The sequence below is a fragment of the Stegostoma tigrinum genome, chromosome 24 (genome assembly GCF_030684315.1).
Source record: "Stegostoma tigrinum isolate sSteTig4 chromosome 24, sSteTig4.hap1, whole genome shotgun sequence".
Taxonomy (NCBI): Eukaryota; Metazoa; Chordata; class Chondrichthyes; order Orectolobiformes; family Stegostomatidae; genus Stegostoma; species Stegostoma tigrinum.
The window spans coordinates 32,946,170-32,964,745 of NC_081377.1; the positions used below are offsets into that span (position 1 = coordinate 32,946,170).

The 18,576-nt window shown below is 42.7% G+C and overlaps 1 protein-coding gene across 1 annotated transcript; it reads left to right on the plus strand.

Annotated features, from left to right (window-relative positions):
* Positions 1-4,030: 4,030 nt before the first annotated feature.
* nudc (nudC nuclear distribution protein) lies at positions 4,031-18,226 on the plus strand. Its single transcript, XM_048557992.2, has 9 exons — positions 4,031-4,239; positions 7,514-7,591; positions 7,759-7,968; positions 9,914-10,000; positions 10,889-11,008; positions 12,393-12,587; positions 13,073-13,156; positions 14,896-15,014; positions 17,241-18,226. The coding sequence occupies exons 1-9, from the start codon at positions 4,159-4,161 to the stop codon at positions 17,290-17,292; spliced, it is 1,026 nt and encodes a 341-aa protein (XP_048413949.1). The 5' UTR covers positions 4,031-4,158; the 3' UTR covers positions 17,293-18,226.
* Positions 18,227-18,576: the final 350 nt, after the last annotated feature.

An 18,576-nucleotide genomic window follows, 5' to 3' on the forward strand; every position in this document is an offset into this window, starting at 1 on the left:
TCCAAACAGCAGTTTGATAAAGACTGGATAATTTGATTTGAGGTTAAAACCTATGTCGTTCACTGATGCCATTTAGAAAGGAAGCCTACTGCCTTCACCCAGTCTGACCTACAGTTCCAGATCCACATCATTATGATTGACTCTTAACTACTCTCAAGGATTTTTAAAAATTTATTCACTCATGGAATGTGAGCATCTGTGGCTAGGCCAGCATTTATTGCCTATCCCTAATTGCCCAGTTAAAATTTAACCAAATTGCTGTGGGTGTGGAGTCACATGTAGGGCAGATCAAGTAAGGATAACAGATTTTCTTCCCTAAAGAATATTAGTGAATCAGATGGGTTTTCCAACAATCAGCAATTTTTTTTGGTATTAGTGGACCCTTATTCTATATTCATTACTGAATTCAAATTCCACCATCTCCCTTGAACATTAGCTAAATTTATGGATTAATAGTCCAATAATACCACCCCAAAGGTGAGGCATGAACAACAAATGATGCTTTGCTAATTTAACAAGGTGTAGAGCTGGATGAACACGGCAGGCCAGGCAGCATTAGAGGAGCAGGGAAGCGAACATTTCAGGTCTGGACCCTTCTTCAGAAATGGGGGAGGGGAAGGGGGCTCTGAAATAAATAGAGAGGGGGGAAGGCGATGATAGAAGGTGAATAGTGGAGCAGATAGGTGGAGAGAAGACAGACAGGTCAAGGAAGCGGGGATGAAGCCAGTACAGGACGGCATAGGTAGGGAATTGGGATGGTGGTTGGTCAGTGAGGAGCGGATAAGTGGGAGGGAAGACAGACAGGTCAAGGAGGTGGGGATGAGGGAGGGGCTGGTCTTAGGGGTTGGTCGGGAGTGGGGAGATTTTGAAGCTTGCAAAGTGCACATTGAGATGTTTGGGCTGCAGGATTCACAGGTGGAATATGAGGTGGTGTTCCTCCAGTAGCATCATAATGGCACTGGAGGAGGCCCAGGATGGACAAGTTGTTCAAGGAGCGGGAGAGGGAGTTGAAGTGATTCGCAACTGAGAGGTGTTGTCATTCGTCACGAACCGAGTGTAGGTGCTGCACAAAGCAGTCTCCAAGCCTCCGCTTGGTTCCCCTGCTATAGAGGAGGCCACATTGGAAACAATATACCAAATTAATGGACGTGCAGGAGAACATTTGTTAAATATGGAAGGTTTTCTTGGGGCCTGGGATGGAGGTGAGGCGGGAGGTGATGGGGCAGGTACAGCATCTCCTACAGCTGCAGTTGAATGTGCTAGGGGTGGTGGGAATAGTGGAGAGTGTGAAGCGGATGACGGATTCGCAGAGAGAGCAGTCCTTCCAGAAGGAAGATAAGGGTGGGGAGGGAAATATATCCTTGGTAGTGAGGCCAGATTGCAGGTGGCGGAAGTAATGGAGAATGATGCTTTGAATCTGGAGGATGATGGGGTGATAAGTGAGGATATGGGGAATTCTGTCTTTGTTGTTATTGTGGGGAGGGGGTGTGAGGGCTGAGGTGCAGGAAATGCAAGAGATGTGGTCGAGGGCATTTTCGACCACTATGGAGGGGAAATTGCAGCCCTTGAAAAATGAGGACATCTGGGATGACCAGGAGCAGAACACCTCATCTTGGGAGCAGATGCAGCAGAGGTGAAGGAATTGGGAACAGGGGATAGCATTCTTGCAGGAAGGTGGGTGAGGGGAGGTGTACTCTAGGTAGCTGTGGGAGTCGGTGGGCTTGAACTAGATATCAGTTTCCAGGTGGTTACCAGAGATGGAAACAGAGAGGTCCAGGAAGGAGAGAGAAGTATCAGAGATGGTCCAGGTGAACCTAAACTTGGGGTGGAAGGTAGTAGTAAAGTGGATGAACTGTTCGAGTTCCTCATGGTAGTACGAGGCAGCGCTGATACAGTCATCGATGTAATGGATGAAGAGGTTGGGGATGCTGCCAGTGTAGCCACAGAAGAGGAACTGTTTCATGTATCCTACAAAGAGGCAGGCATAGCTTGGGCTCCTGAGGGTACCCATGGCCTTTCGTCTGTAGGAAGTGGAAGGAGTTGAAGGTGAACTTGTGAAGTGTAAGGAGAGTTCAATTAGGCAGATAAGGATGTCAGTGGAGGGGGACTGGTCGGGCCTGCGGGAGAGGAAGAAGCAGAGGGCTTTTAGGCCATCTGCATGGGAATGCAAGCATATAGGAATGGATGTCCACGATAAAGATGGTGTTGAGGACAGGGAATCGGAAGTTTTGGAGGAGGTAGAGGGCACAGGCGGTGTCAGGATGTAGGTGGGGAGTTCCTGGACCATGGGTGAGAAAAAGGAATCGAGATAAGTGGAGATAAGTTCAGTGGGGCAGGAACAGGCAGATACAATGGGTTGACCTGGGCAGTTGTGCTTATTGATTTTGGGTAGGAGATAGATATGGACAGTGTGGGGTTGGGGAACAATGAGGTTGGAGGCTGTGGGTGGGAGGTCACTTGAGGTGATGACGTTTTGGTGGTCAGGGGTAGGGTCATGATCAAGGGGGCGGTAGGAGGAGGTGTCAGAGGGTTGGTGCCTGGTCTCGGCGATGTAGAGGTCAGTGTGCCACGCGGCAACTGTGCCTCCCTTGTCCGCGGGTTTTGTAGTGAGGTTAGGGTTGGAGCAGAGGGCTGCACGTTCTGTGGGGGAGAAGTTGAGGCGATTGATGTCACGATGGCAGTTGGAGACAAAGAGGTTGAGGGAGGGTAGGAGGCCTTGAGGTGGTGTCCAAGAGGATAGGGTGTGTTGGAGGCCTTTCTAATGATGTCTACACCCTATCCATGAAAAAGAAATCATAACTGCTCCCATTATTTGGACAAATGAATTTATCCAGAGAATTTATTCAGAATTCCCAAGTGTTATTAGTGATTACATTTATATCCCCTAATTCTGGCCTCAGCTGCATGTGCTGTATTCCACCTTTCCATAATCTTAAAAGTCATTCTTCAGTCAAAGATTCTCAAACTCTCCTCACACAAGTGAGAGTTACTGACTTACTGCAGTATTAATTACTTTAGAACTCCCACCCTTTGACCTGCTCTGGTTCCTGAGTTATGCCTTTCACAAGCTTCTATATCCTTTTCCTGGCTACTCCCCATTAAAAACAACGTAAAATAGGCGGTACAGTTCTGAAGGGGACGAAGGAGCCGAGTGGCCTGAGTCTATATGTTAAGAAAGCATACTGTGATCTTGTCATTATTAATAAATACATAAAGTTACAGGAGCAGGGAGATGATGTTGCAATTAGACAACAGACTTGTTAGGCCTCAGCTGGAATATTGTGTACAATTGTGGATACAATATTATAGGAAAGATGCGAATGTATTAGAGATAGTGCAGAAGCAATTGACAGGAATGGTTCCAGGAATGATAAGCTTGTGTTGAGAGGATAGATTTAGGTTAAGACTGTTCTCTTCGAAGAAGACGGAGAGGACATCTGATAGAGGCTTTCAAAATCATGAACGGGTTGAATGTAGTAGATAGAGAGAAGTTGTTCCTTCTTACAAAAGAAAGCAATAATAAGAGGTCATAAATTTAAAGTGATGTGCAAAAGATGCAAGGGGTGGGAAAAAAACTTAGTCAGTAGTTAAGACATGGGATGTACTGCCAAGAAATGTGGTTGAGGCATTGGATAATTACTTAGAGACAAGTAACGCGCAGTGTCACAGGCAGAAGGCCTGCCCTAGGGAATAAAATCGAATCAGACACCACGAACTCCTGCGCTGTTACACTTCTGTGAAGAGGCATTTTAACTAACCCCTAGCCAGTTTCGAGCCACACAATCGAGTACGGTGCTTTTATCTAACCAGTTCCGAGATGTTGTTACACACCTCCAGAGCAGACGTTGCCTAACTCAGAGGTAACGAGATTTCTCCTGCACCACAAAGGTCCGCGCCACTGAGGCTTTTGTTGAGGCACGGGTTGCTAGGGCCCTATTCTTGAATGTTCCATAGTGACCGCGCCCCCCCATGCCACACAAACCTTCAATCTATTGGTTTGACGTCACACGTCGTGATTCGACGCGTCTGATGATTGGCTGAAAAACATGTCCATCAACACTTGACCTCGGCGGCACGACTTCCGGGTGAGTGATTCGGGGCCTGTAACGCGTGGTTGATCCGTCAGCCTGAGGGGAGCAGCGCTGATTCCGAGAAAGGATGGGGGACTCATCCGGCGAGGATCGTTTCGATGGCATTCTGCTGGCAATGGCCCAGCAACATGAAGGAGGCGTTCACCAGGTATGAAGGAGATACTGCCCTACCCCGGTGTGGGCCGATTCCCCACCCCCACCGTGGGTATATCCCACTTGCCGCCTCTACTCCGTTCCGCTTGATGTGGTTGGATTCGCTACTTCTTCACCCACCTTTTCACCTGGGAGTATATATTCCTCTTTCCGCACTCCCTATATTTAACCAGATGTAGGGAATAGATTTGCTTTCATCCCCCACCCCCAACAGCCGTCACTAGAAAGGAGAGGAGTGAATCCTTAACATCCCCGCCAACCCATTTCATTCTTCTTTCTGCAGCCCCTTATATTCTGCTTGGGGTTGGATCGTCCACCCTACTGACTTTCCGGGGGGGTGGGGGCAAGCGGGAATGAAGGAGAGAAAGCGGATTCTCGACATATCCCCCACCCCCAACCATCTGGAGTATAACCCTCTTTCTGCACCACGGCTACCCTTATATTCTGCTTTGGGACGGGGCAAGGGGGTGAATCTTTTAAAACGCGTTAATTTTTCTTGTGGCGGATCCTGTAATTTCTTCCACCTTCGTTCTGCCAGGGGGTAGATCTCCCCCAGTTCCCAGTGTCTGGGAACATCTGCCCAGTGGTAAAAATAAAGACAGACTTAAGACCTTTGGCATCTCAACGACTTTGCAGCGTACTTAATATTTAATATAGGAAATGGTTTTGGTAAACTTCATGTATTAACTTCAACAAACAATAATAAATGATTGCCGACTCAATGTCCCTGTAGTTGAGGGATAAATATTGACCAGAATCGCATAGGATGTTTCCTTGTTTTAAATCAAAATATCCATCCAATCTTTACCCCCCCCACCCACCCACCCAAGAGGTGTTACCCGCTAACAGAGAGACTGGAAGCATCAATCTGGATTATGACTTAAGTCTTTGAAGTGATATTTGAACTCATGTCCTTCTAACATGCCTGATTTTGTTATTTCGGATTCTCCAGCATCTGCAGTTCCCATTATCTCTAATACAATTTTAACCCCACTGCGAAGTCTCTTCTAGGGATGCCTAACGTGAAGAAGTTATCCTCCTCCCTCTGGACAAACCTCAGGGGATCTCTTTCCCACTGCAACTCTCTTGTAATCTTCGATCCGCTTCCCTCTCGTTCCCTATTTATTTCAGAACCTTCTCCTCCTCTCCCTTTTCTGATGAAGGGTTTAGGCCTGAAACACCAACTTTTGTGCTCCTGAGATGCTGCTTGGCCTGCTGTGTTCATCCAGGTCTACACTTTGTTATCTTGGATTCTCCAGCATCTACAGTTCCCATTATCTCTCTCAATTCTCTGGTGGTTGGTTTTGGTCAGTTTTTGCCATTGAGCCTGCCTGAATGTTGTATCCAATCTGTTATGTATTGTCTCTGCCTCCATCAGTAGGAGTATTCCCTTTATTTACTGGTGTAACCACTGGTGATGACAGTACGCCTGCTAGAGAGTGAAAGAGAAGTTTAATGGTGGTCTAGGCCCGAAATGTCAGCTTTCCTGCTCCTGTGATGCTGCTTGGCCAGCTGTGTTCATCCAGCCCTACACCTTGTTATCTTTAATGGTGAAATGTCCAGTTCACTGTGGTCATTTGAGGGAAATGATAGAGTTTGCTGTATGTCATCTACTGCCTGTACCATGTACTTCACCGAGCAGGACACTGCGATCTGTGCCTCAAGCTGCACTCAAACATCAAACAACTTAAAATTGATTTATTTCCAAGCTGACGTGGGTGATGCTGGCTGGGCCAGCATTTATTACCCATTTCTAGTTGCCTTTGAAGGTGGTGGTGAGCTGCCCACTTGAACTGCTGCAATCCATTTGGTGTAGGTCTATTAATGGTCCAATGCCATTAGGAAGGGAATTCCAAGAGTTTAACTCAACACCGAAGGGACAGCAATATTTTTCCAGGTAACGATGTGAGTAGATTGGAGGGAAGCTTGCAGGTAGTGGTGTTCATATGTATCTGCTGTCCCTGCCCTTGTCAAAGGTAAAAGTTTGGAAGACTGTGTCTGAACAGGGTTGGTGCATTTCTGTGTTGCTTCTCATTGATGGTACACACTGCTACTCCTGTGTCTCACTGGTAGAGGGAGTGAATATTTGTGGATGTGGTGCCAGTTAAGCTGGCTGCTTTGTCCTTTTTGGTGTTTCATGTCTTGTTGGAAGTGTATTCATCTGAACAAATGAAGACAATTCCACCACACACCTGACTTGTGCCTTGTAGATAGTGGCCAGGTTTTGGGAAGTAAGGATGTGAGTTACTCTTTGTCTGATTCCTAACCTATTACCTCATTTTGTAGCCACGGTATTTATATGGCTAATCCAGTTAACTTTCTGGTCAATGGTAACCCACAAGATGTTGATAATGGGGGTTTCATTGGTTATGCCATTGAATGCCAGGGCTCTTGGTTAGATTCTGTTTTATTGTAGATGATAACTTGTGTGACCTGGCTGCTTGCTAGTTGTCAGCCCAAACCTGGATATTATTCAGGTCTTGCTGCCTTTGGATATGGACTACTTCAGATTCTGAAGAGTTGTCCATGGTATTCAAGGTGAACAGATTATTGCATTGCAAGTGCTGTTTGATAACACTACTGATTACCTTTTCTGTCACTTCACTGAAGATTAACAGCACGGTAACTGGCCAGGTTGAAATTTGTTTTGTGTACAGGACATACCTGGGTGATTTTTCATATTTGGGTGTTAATGTTTCTAAGGGGCATTTGTAGTGTTGATAAGTCTGTTTGATGATGTTTGTAGTGCCTTAGTTGATGCCAGGTGTCCAGCTTCATTCCGTCTTTTTCCTTTCTGGAGGCTGATAAAGGTGAGACCAGTTAAGAATCACACACATTGCTGTGGGTCTAGGGTTGCTCGTAAACCAGAACAGATAATGTTGGCAGTTTCAGAAATTCTGGAAAAGCTCAGCAGGTCTTGCAGCGTCATGGAGGAAGAATCATCAGACCTGAAATGTTAACTCTGATTCTTCACAGATGCTGCCAGATCTGCTGAGCTTTCCCAACAATTTCTGTTTGTTACTGATTTACAGCACTTGCAGTTCTTTTGCTCTTAAGATTGGCAGTTTGCTTCACTAAAACATATTAATGAACCAGGTACATTTTTACAAAAAAATTGACAGTGGTTTATGGTCCCCATGAGACTTTGAGTTCAGATTTCATTGGATTCCAATTCTATGGTGGGATTCAGACTCGAATGTACATCAGGTAACCTTTTCAAGTGTAGTGGGTCTAATTAAGAGCGTAAGCTTTTTGTTTCTCCCCCCCAGCTTGTGGATACATTCTTCAGTTTTCTGAGGCGCAAAACCGACTTCTTTACTGGTGGAGAGCAGGGAGCAGCTAACAAAGTGAGTACTTGGGAGTTTCATTATATCTCCATTTCTCTGAGGGTGGGGGATTGCTCCTCATTTTCATTTCTCAATTCAATTTCCCACTGGTAATTTTCCCGACCTCTTTAGTGTATTAATGGTGTAATCCCACTTAACTGATAATTTTGATCATGTGTTTTCCACAGTTGGTCACAGACACTTTCAAACGCCACCATAAATTAGCAATACAGGTTCAGATGGAGAAGGAGGTGAAAAAGGAAGCAGAGAGAAAAGAAAAATTGGAACGGGCAAAGCTTATACAAGAGAAGGAGAAATCTGAACCAGAACTGAAGCAGCCAAAGATCAAGGAGCTGACTAATGAGGAGGCAGAGAAATTGCAGAAGGAGATTGACCAGGTGAGTACATCATCTAATGACCAATTGCACCATTAGAATTGGTGTATGGAATTAGGAGACAGGAGTAGGGCTAATGGCATGCAGTTGTGTTAAGATGTGAATAATGCACAGGGATCTTGAAGCTTCAATGTAAACGAATAACTTTTGAAGTGATAGAAAACTAAACCTAAATTGACCGATGATACCAAGTTAGTTGGCACTGTTAATAATGCAGACAAGAGCAAAAAGGTGCAGGAAAGTAGATAAGATCTTTTTTTCTTAAATGGTGAGAAGCTATGAACTCCAGAGGAGTAGAAGGTTTAATGGTTTCAAATATAAATAACTGAAAAGGGTTATGTTCTCAGAGATAATGGGAACTGCAGATGCTGGAGGATCCAAGATAATAAAGTGTGAGGCTGGATGAACACAGCAGGCCAAGCAGCATCTCGGGAGCACAAAAGCTGACGTTTCGGGCCTAGACCCTTCATCAGAGCAGTTATGTTATCTTAAGTTTACATAAAACCCTTAGTACATCCCATTTTTCATATTGCATTTTAAGTTCAGATAGAGAGAAATTACTTCCTCTGGACAGTCCAGACCAAGAAAATAACTTTAAAATTAGATATAAAACAGAAAATACTTTGGTCTGATAACTCTATTCCTCACTTCACAGATGTCAACATTTCAAGTTTAATGTCTTGTTCTGATGAAAGGACATTGACCTGAAATGTTACTCCTTCATTCTCGCCACAGATGCCGCCAGTCCTCCTGAGTATTTATGTCACTTCACTTTTATTTCAGATTTCCAACATTCAACATATTTTATTTCTGCTTAAAAGTTAAACTCACAACTGAGGTCAGGAGGTACTTTTCATTCAAAGCATAATGGAAATTTTGCGGTCGTCCCCTACAAAGTGCTGTTAAGGTTGGAGGTCATTTGAAAATTTTGAAAACAGGGATTGATAATTTCATTAAACAGAAGTTTTAAGAGTGGAACATCGTTGGTAATAGCAGAGTAGCAAATCAGCCATGGTGTAGTTGAATGGTAGAACAGGCCAGAGGGGTTGAACGGCTTTCTCGCTACAATGTGATGTAGGTGCTTCAGATTTATAATAAGCCGAATACATTATAATGGCTAATGAGGAAGAAACCCAGATAAAGGGACAAGGGAAATGGGAAATTCTACCTCCTGTATTTAGGTTAGAGGCTTTTGCCACCAATCCAATCCTGATGCAACTTAGTGAATAGCCAGTGCTGGTGACTGTGGGAGAGCACCTCATTTGGGAATTGTGTGGGATGAAATGCATTGCGGTGGAAGGGTTCAGAGGAGTGGTGAATGAGTTTGGGTGGAGAATCTTGACATGCTCCCAGTTGCATTGAAATGTAGCCAGCTGGTGAACTGACTCCCAGTGGTAACTGTAAGGGCCATAAGTGAAGTTGTTGAAGCTCAGGAACACTTGGGGTGATCTGTGGTAGAAGCTCTATTTTTAGATGAACATCTTAGCTTTTTTAGCTGGCATTGGGACCATGACAGGCTTGCACAGGTTGTCACAACCCATGTGACCCTAAATGCAGCAGTTGGCTAACTTCTAATCTGACAGTTAACTGAAATGGTGACCTGAAACTCATTCCCTTTCTTTCATTTCTCATTTAAATAAGAATTTAAATGATGTTGGATTTCAAACTCCACCATCATCCCCTGAAATTAACGATGGGTTCCAATCCACCTTTTTTGTCTTTACTGCATGTCTGAATCAGCTATTGATATTGGTTATAATTACATGCACAACATTGCCATGAATACAGCTCAGTAAATCCTGACAGATGCCTGTGACACTTTCAGTACCAGGGAACCCAGCAGCTGTCTCTCACTGGAGACATAGCCTGGAGCTATTTCCATGCTTCTGCGTGCAGTGAACCCAAGGTATGCCATGATGTGAATGCGTATTTTGCATTTTTCATTTAGAAAAAGGAGCATAAGAAACTGGAAAATGAAGGAGATGAAGTCACAATCAATGGGGAGAAGAATTCAGAAAAACTGGAAACAAAACAGGTATTGATTCAACTGCACAATGTGGAACAAGGAGAAGGAAATTTGTTTGTTGGGTTTTGGGAGGAGAGGCAGTGTTGTATTTAAAAATCTGTAAATTCTGTGCTAATTTGTCGATCTGCTGAGATCTTTTCTCCCTGCCATGCCGCCTTGTCTATTAAACTCTTGCTAATCTTCAGTGCCTCACCCATCTGATCTTAATTGTATGCTTTCAGGTAGCAACCACAAAGTGTGTTAGTCTTCTCAGCATAAGTTACTGAATGGTTGTATGATTCAATTCCAGAGTCAACATTTTGTGGCACTTTCTAGATTAGGTCAAGCAGGGATATGCAGAAGATATTGAAAAGACATGCAAAAGACATTGGGGGTGGTGCCAGGATGGGTAACTGTGGTTCTGACTATTTGCCTGAAGGCCTGTTTCCACATATTGATATTTTCCACTAACTTCTTTTCATAACTCCGTGCAATCAGCAGATTTGTAGAAACCTGCCTCTTGTAAAATCCCTGTGGCATACTTGACATAACATTGACTGAGACCACTTATAAGCTGTCTGTCAAACTTTCATACCCTGTGCCTCTAACTTAATTTTATTTTATAATTTTTGTTTTTTTAAATTTCTCATTCCTTCCTTCCTTCATTTTATCTGGTTAAAACTTGCAATTTCAATGATGTGGAATCTGACAACCAGATCTGTTATGAAATCCCTGCACATGACTGCAGTGGTCTCTCTGTGACCACATATGATGTTATTCTGTTATTGTTCTGTCTGTCTAACAGCCATGCACACAGTTATAAAATATTCCTCGCGTGTTGAGAACTGCAGTTTATGCTCCTGCATAGATGTGTCCTTTATTCTGACAATCCAATTGCGATCCTTCATGTTCCTGTAGGCAGAATCTGAGTCTGAAGGTGAAGAGGATGAGAAGGATAAAGGAAAGCTGAAGCCCAATGCTGGAAACGGTGCTGATTTGCCAAACTATCGGTGGACCCAGACCCTGTCCGAGGTTGATGTAAGTGTCACTTCCCAAACCCTCTTTATCACGGTGCTCACAGGGCCAGACTGAGGCAAGAAATGATGCAGTAAATATATCGGCAGTAGAGAGGATCTTTATGCTAAAGTAGAAATTGGAAATCTTCACAGTGAGAATATGAAAGTAAATGTTAGTGGTGGGTTGGTCACATACATATAAACTAGGGGAAAAAATACTTGGAGGTAATCTCTAAAATAATTCTATATTTAGCGAGCTATTAGTATATTCGATGTCTAACACGATTACATTTTGGCACTTGGAAAATTAGCTGTGACCATTGATGCCAGCAAATACAAACAAGTCAGCAATAAAATGCTAAAGCAACATTCATTTTGCAACTATCAAAGCTAGTTGGTGATCAACATATAATAAAGGATAATTAGAGGTGGGAAATAAGTGCTGGCCAAGGTAGCGATACCCACATCCCATAAACAAACTTTTTTAAGAGTTGTATAAATATGTCCTTTTGAGCTTGTAAAGTACTTTTTTTTTTTAAGAAAAAGAAAATACTCATTTATGTTTCAACTAAGCTCTGTATTCCCTGGTATCCAAAGACTCTGTGAAGCCCCTCTCTTCCTGCCACCCTACACAGAAGTCTAATCGGCCTGTCTCCTTTCACCACATACATACAGCAAACTTTCTAACCCTCATCCCTACCCCCCTACTCACAAACTAACACTTCTTCTTCCCACTCTTCTCCCATTCACTAACCCACTCATCCCTCTTTCCAACTCCTTCCACCAGCAGCCACTCATCCTGTTTTATCTCCCTGTTTTGCTGTAGTTGCATTGACTTTGAAGCAGAGCTATTATCCTTGGGTAAGTACTTCGTAAAACAGTCCAACAGTCCAGAAATACAGTACAATTTGAGTTAGCTAGGCAGTGACGTCCCAGTTACTCCTGCATTCAGGCAGTGAGTTAGATACACTTGCCAGCCTCCAATTTGGTGTGCACATCAGCACACAGACTCAATCGTAAGCAATTTCCAATGAGATTTGGGTTCACCATCTGTCCCTTGCCATTTGTCAACATGAATCTATTGGGTCCAAGGCTGTCCTGCCAGACCATCCAGATTGGGAAGCCTCTGCTCCAAAATTGCTTTAATGGTATTGGAGAAGGGGCACTTCCTAACTCAAGTTCTGACCTCTGCAACCCCGTAGAGGGTCATGAGCCACGGTTTGGGAAACCAATATTAAAATATTCCATACTGCAATAAATCCTGTTACCACTGTGAAAGATTTGAAGTAGGAATGGATGGATTTCAAGTGGGTTGTAGACCTTGGTAACAAAGTTGGGTGGTTGGATTGAATAACTCAACATGGCTAAATAGTCATTTTTATGGTTCTTCGTTGTCTTGCACCCAGCTCCTGGTTCCTTTCCAAGTCAACTTCAGATTGAAGAGTCGGGATCTCATTGTAGAGATCCAAAGACGCCACTTGAAAGTGGGTCTGAAAGGCCACCCTCCTGTGATCGATGGTGAGATGTTCAATGATGTGAAGGTGGAGGAAAGCTCATGGCTGCTAGAGGATGGAAAAAGCATTAATATACATCTAGAGAAGGTGAGCTGGTATTGACTTGTGGGTAGAATGAAACCCACTCTGGAGATTCCTATGTCCTGGCTCTTAATTTACTCTACAGCTCAGGACTTGGGCACTGTGGTCTGCCCCTGAGAGGGAGAGTACACAAGTATACAGTTGTATAGGATCTCCAATCTGGGTGAAGTTTACATAGGGCTATGAGTATGAGTTAAACTGGGAATCTTTGTCTGTGCTTATTGTTATTCTGGAATTCCCAGTCTCTGGGTGAGAAGTGCACTGGGCTGTGGGTGAGGGTTGTTGTGGGATTCCTAGTTAGAAGGTAATGGTTAAGATTCTCTACCTTTTTGGATTACGTTTATAGGGATGAAGGTTATAATTGAATTCCTAGCCTGTTGCAGCTGAGGAGGTTAAACTGCCCACAGGATTTGTAGAGAATTCCAGTTGTGTTCAAGCTGTTTTTTTGTGAACTGTGTCAGAATAGTAGGATTTTTTTTTTCTAATTTCAGATCAATAAGATGGAATGGTGGAACAAAGTAGTAACAACAGATCCTGAGTTAAATACCAAAAAAATTAACCCTGAGAATTCAAAGGTGAGTATTTTTAATTTCCCTGCCCTAGTTCTGTCACATGGAGACAGACATGTCAGTTGGGTAAATGCAGTGGTTTGTTATTTGTCAGGCTTTCTGTAACATCGAAGCAGCCTGTCCCTAGAATTTGCATTTTCACTTTGATTCACTGCAACTGAGAGAAAAAGATCACAATGTGAATTGCTAAATCCACTGTTTAAGATGAATCGCTTGCTAGATTTTAGAGACACAGTCACTGTTTCCTTTTGCCCATGAAGTTCATACATACAAAATGAGATATTTATTTCAAACACTTGAGGTATGGTGCAACTGATTGAGTTTGTTACAGTTTTCAGACTGTAACTTTAACTTAAACTCAGAGCATGAACAATCCTATTTAAAACAACAATTTGCCATTCTCAAAACTCTTCAGAAGCACTGCCCTTGTCCAATTTCATTCCAACCTGTTTGTTGCAGATAACGTATCTTTGCTTCTTCATAATTCATCTTAGAATTTTCCTATCATTGGTTTGCTTGCTGTCCTTCAGGTCAGTGTTGTTAACGTGCAAGGCTAACTGTGTCCCTATGGATTTTGACAGTCTGCTCTTTTGGGATGTCTGCCAGTCACTCTGCACCAGGTTCCTTTGCCTGTAAACCTCTCACTGGTTGGCATTAAGCTGTGTGTCTCATTCAATATCAATTCTATCTGTATTTAAATTCCTCCAGACCACTCCATCCTCTCAAGTTCTGTTCCTCTTTAATACCTTCCAACATACTGTCAACCCACCGTTAGTAGTGTGCTGTTGTGGGTCAGTTAGCTTAGGTGGCTGGACAGCTGGTTTGTGAAGCAAAGCCAACAGCACCAGTTCAATTTCCATAGCAGCTGAGGACACAATAGAGGTCCCACTTTCTCAACCTTGCCCCTCACCTGAAACGTTGGTGACGCTCAGGTTAAACCACCACCAGTCATTTCTTTCTTGTGAGAGCAGCCTATGATATCCTGGGACTTTGGCAACTTTACCTTTAGTAGTGTGCCATCAACCACCTGGAATTCTCTTTCCATAAAGTCAGTAACTTCACCCTATTCCTTGACACAAAAATCTACTAACCAAAGTCCAATATCACACATTAGTGTCTTCTCTAGACTGTTTACAAACTGCCCTCCTTGCCAGTGCCTCTACTTCTGTTTGTACTATATCTGAATAGACCCTGTTCTGTCATCATCTCCATCCTTGTTGATCTGCAGTTACTTCTTGTCCTCCAATAATTTAACTTTAAATTTTTTGCCTTCATTCTTGTGCTTAAAACCTTTGTGTGTCCTAATTCAGTTTTATGTCGGGGATCTGTCCAGCTTTGTGTCTCCTGCTAAGGCCTCACCGACCACTGATCTTCTCACTGACCTGCAGAACATTACACCTCCTTCATTCCACTATACAGAACTTCAAAAAGGAAGTCAGATGGTTTAGAGATTCCAATTTTTTACTTTTCAAACAAGCAATGTTGCAATTCAGGTTACAACATGTGGAATTCTAAAGCATTGAACATTGTCTGATGAATCCTGTCTGATTACATACAATAATATTTTAATTTTGCTCAATGTTCATTACTAATTTGCTATCAGATCATTTGACTTGTTTCTACAGCCTGAGAACAAACCTCATCATTGTAATCCTGTTCTCTTGAGAAGAACTGAACGCTGCTGAGTCCAACTTTTAATGCTAATGAGTACAGACCTGTTGTAAAACTAATGTTTGTACCCATAGTTGTCAGACTTGGATGGTGAGACACGGAGCATGGTAGAAAAGATGATGTATGATCAACGACAGAAAGCCATGGGACTTCCAACTTCAGAGGAACAGAAGAAACAAGACATACTGAAAAAGTAAGTTCTCTAATGCAGCATTAATAATCTGTCATATTTGTATTGACTGGCATAACTGTCTGTAATGCATTGTAGCCAGATCTTTTACTATTGCCTCTCTGATGAAGGGTCTAGGCCCGAAAGGTCAGCTTTTGTGCTCCTGAGATGCTGCTGGGCCTGCTGTGTTCATCCAGCCTCGCATTTTATTATCTTACACTCGAGTTTGTAGGATGAGTTGATAAAAATGCATGTATTCATGTTGGAATCATGACATGAGAACACCTGGATTGTGAGGTGTCATATCTCAATTGATGTCCTCCCCTGAAAGATCTTTTTGTTTCTTTACTACATCTAGTCCTCAATGCATTCTGATGTTATCACCCCCCATGTTAAATTTTCTCTAATGTTGTTTAATAACTTCTTGCATGTAATCTTTTTTTGAATACCTTTTTAAGAATATGGGCATACCTCTCGTTGGTTTACTCGTTTGACTTGCCAGTCTAACAAAACATTGTTTTCAATTCTGACCATGCCTTTCCTTTTTTTATATAAAAAACCTTCAGTCCTCGTCTCTTGTGCATCCCGTGTTAGTCACACCACTGTTGACAGTGATGTGTTTGGCTGCCTGGTCATTATTTCTGAAATTCCTTCCCTCTATCAGTTTCATCTCCAGGCATCCTTAAAGCTTTCTTCTGTTTGTTTGATCATCTGTTCTGACATAAATAAAATTAGCCAGCAAGAACAAAAGATTGAAATCGATGAAATGAAGTGCTTTCGGAGTTGTTACAAATGCTGAGGCGATATCAAAATGCACATACTTGTTATTGATAAGTTTTTACTGGATTAAATAGTTTTGATAGTGGTAATTCTTGCTGTGTTACCCTTGCTACGGAGACAGCTCACAGGGGACTTGTCAATCTGTTGCTTTTTTTCCTTCTCTTCTGTCCACTCCGGGGGGAAAAAAAAATCCAAAGGTGCTGAAAACTTAAAATATTCCCCCTCACTAATGCTCACTGTATATCAGCAGTCAAAGCAGTACACTCATCTAAGCCAAGATACCATGCATGGCACTGAATGTAGGTCCTTCACCCTATCTTGAGTTAAAATGCCTGTCTCCCGGCTTACAGAACTCTGATATATACTTAGGACTGGAGTTGAATGGATGGGAATATACAGCTGCACTGATTTTAATGGAATTGAGAATTCACTGATATCTTCTGTGGATGTGACTTCTTCCCAGTCACGTCAGTACTTGTGTTGCATTATGCTATTTTTCAGGTTACTTTGCCTTATTGGTAGTCAGAGATTAATGAGCTATGACATTGTCTCACCTCCACTATCAGACACAGGACGGTGCTTTTTAACAATGGGATCAATCTGCCAATTGACTGCTGAATCCTATCTCTGGTTTCAACTGTCCTGCAGTTCAAGCTGTCCTAACTCTCTGGGAAAAATAGCAGAATTTCTCTTCTGGTGTGTTGTTGAATATATTAGAATCTGCACTTCTGTAGAAGGGAGATTAGAACTGATTATAATATCGAAACAAGAACATGCTGGAAATATATTCGCAAGTCAGCAGTAGCTGTTGAGTCAGAGGTACTGTCATGGTTTAGATTGTCCATTGGGGCATTAAAGCAAAGTAGTAGAACAGCATTCAAAAAGTACAGGTAAGAAACTGGCATCCATGTTCTCAGAATGACCAAGAAAATCAACAAACCAGATCAGGACAAATTTATAAATAAAGAACATAACTCCTGCTTCATGTCCCCAACGCAGCCAGTGTCATCATGGCTACACCAGGCCTGAGAATTGCTTACAACAGATAAGTAACTTGCTTACAAACCTGCCGGCCCAAGGCTCTAAGTTTTTTTTTGTGTGTGGGGTGTCACAGTTGTTATTACATATCTGGAGCAAGTGGGACTGGAACCCAGATATTCTGGACCAGAGGTAGAAACACCATGACTAAACCATCAGACCTTCTACTTTCCATTTGGATTTCATAAATTGATAAACATCAGACAATGGTGATCACATTACAGGTTGCAGTATGCACTGCCTCATGTCATAGTTGCAGACAGTCTTATGTTTTGAGATCTGTTTTGCAAAGTTATTTGGTTTCAAAATGGTGGGAGCTGAAAATCAGGTTTGGTGGTATTAAATGAGCTCTACTTCTGTATTTAAATATGAATTGATTGTACTTGAAACATGTAAACCAGATCTAATCTTCCTGTGCCCCACACTCTGCAGGTTCATGGAGCAACACCCAGAGATGGACTTCTCAAAGGCCAAATTCAGTTAAAAAATGCATCTTCCCCAGAGCTGCAGGGGCTACCCAAACTTGTGGAAGATTTTCTCCAGGAAGGACGCCCTTTTTGAGCATCACTTAAAGCCTTGAAACCTGGTTTCTGAGCTTGTAAATCATTCGGGTTATTCATTGTGTGGAGAGCAGTTGTGAACCTGGCAGTTGCAGTGCAGTCACTATGCTGGCATCTACTGGCTGCCCATTAACAATGTCATTTTCTGGCTGATCTTACATAACTACCTAAGCACCTTCTGGTGATGCCAGTTCGCAGGCTTGTTGTAAACTTAATTACTTTTTCAAATTACCTTTGATTGTTGCTGCTGATAACTGAGGGAGATGCATCCTTTTTCAGTGAGTTTGAGCAACATCCTGCTAAACACATTGTAAACAGGTGTTACCCAGAACTTGCTCAATGGTTTGTTATTTCTCCCTGTTCAAGAAGTTCAAATAGGCATTCCATGTAGCAGTAGCTCATTTTGATCAACGTTTTGCAAATGAACATATGTAGAAGCTTTCCATTTCATTGAGACTTTCCATGAGCACTATGCAAAACCTGTCCCCCTGCTAATATTTGAAGCAGGGTGAGCTTGCGTTCAGATATTTTTTTGCTGATTACTTAACATATGCTGTAGCCCAGTTGTGTCTATATTGCCACATATGCTTCCAGGGGCTACCTTGTGTTAAGTTTTGAAGTCATCCGGTTGATTGAACTGCTACGCAATGCCAGGTGAAGGTCAAAGTGTTGTAAATATCAGGGTCATTGCTCTCCATTTCCTTGTCTGTGTTTCCAGGTCAGTAACAGGGTGGCGAGATAAATTGTTGAGTGCAGTGCTGGTCCTCGTGGGTGTGTTTTATGTTTATTTTAATTTGTTTGCATTGATGCACTTGGACGCGATGCTGGAACTCATTTCTCAATAAAGTCAAGCCACTAGCTGTTGTCTTGCTGTGTTCATTGTCCTTGTAATAAGCTACATTAACTTTAACTTTATTTATTCAGTGGCAGTACACTAAGTTGAGGCTGTATAAGTGGCACAGGCACAGTATAATAAAGGTCTGACAGTAAAGATTCTATTTCTAGAGCTAGAAGAAAGTGTCACATTGAAATGGCACCATTTTACTTCCATAACTTCTGAAGGTCTGTCTGGATTTTAGGGGGTTCTTGTATTGTAGTGGAACCAGGCTACATCAGAGTTCTCAAACTGGGAATAAAGAAGTTCATGTAAATGGGGTGACAGGGAAGAATGGGTTGAAAAGGGACCAAGGCCCTAATTCTAGCATCTC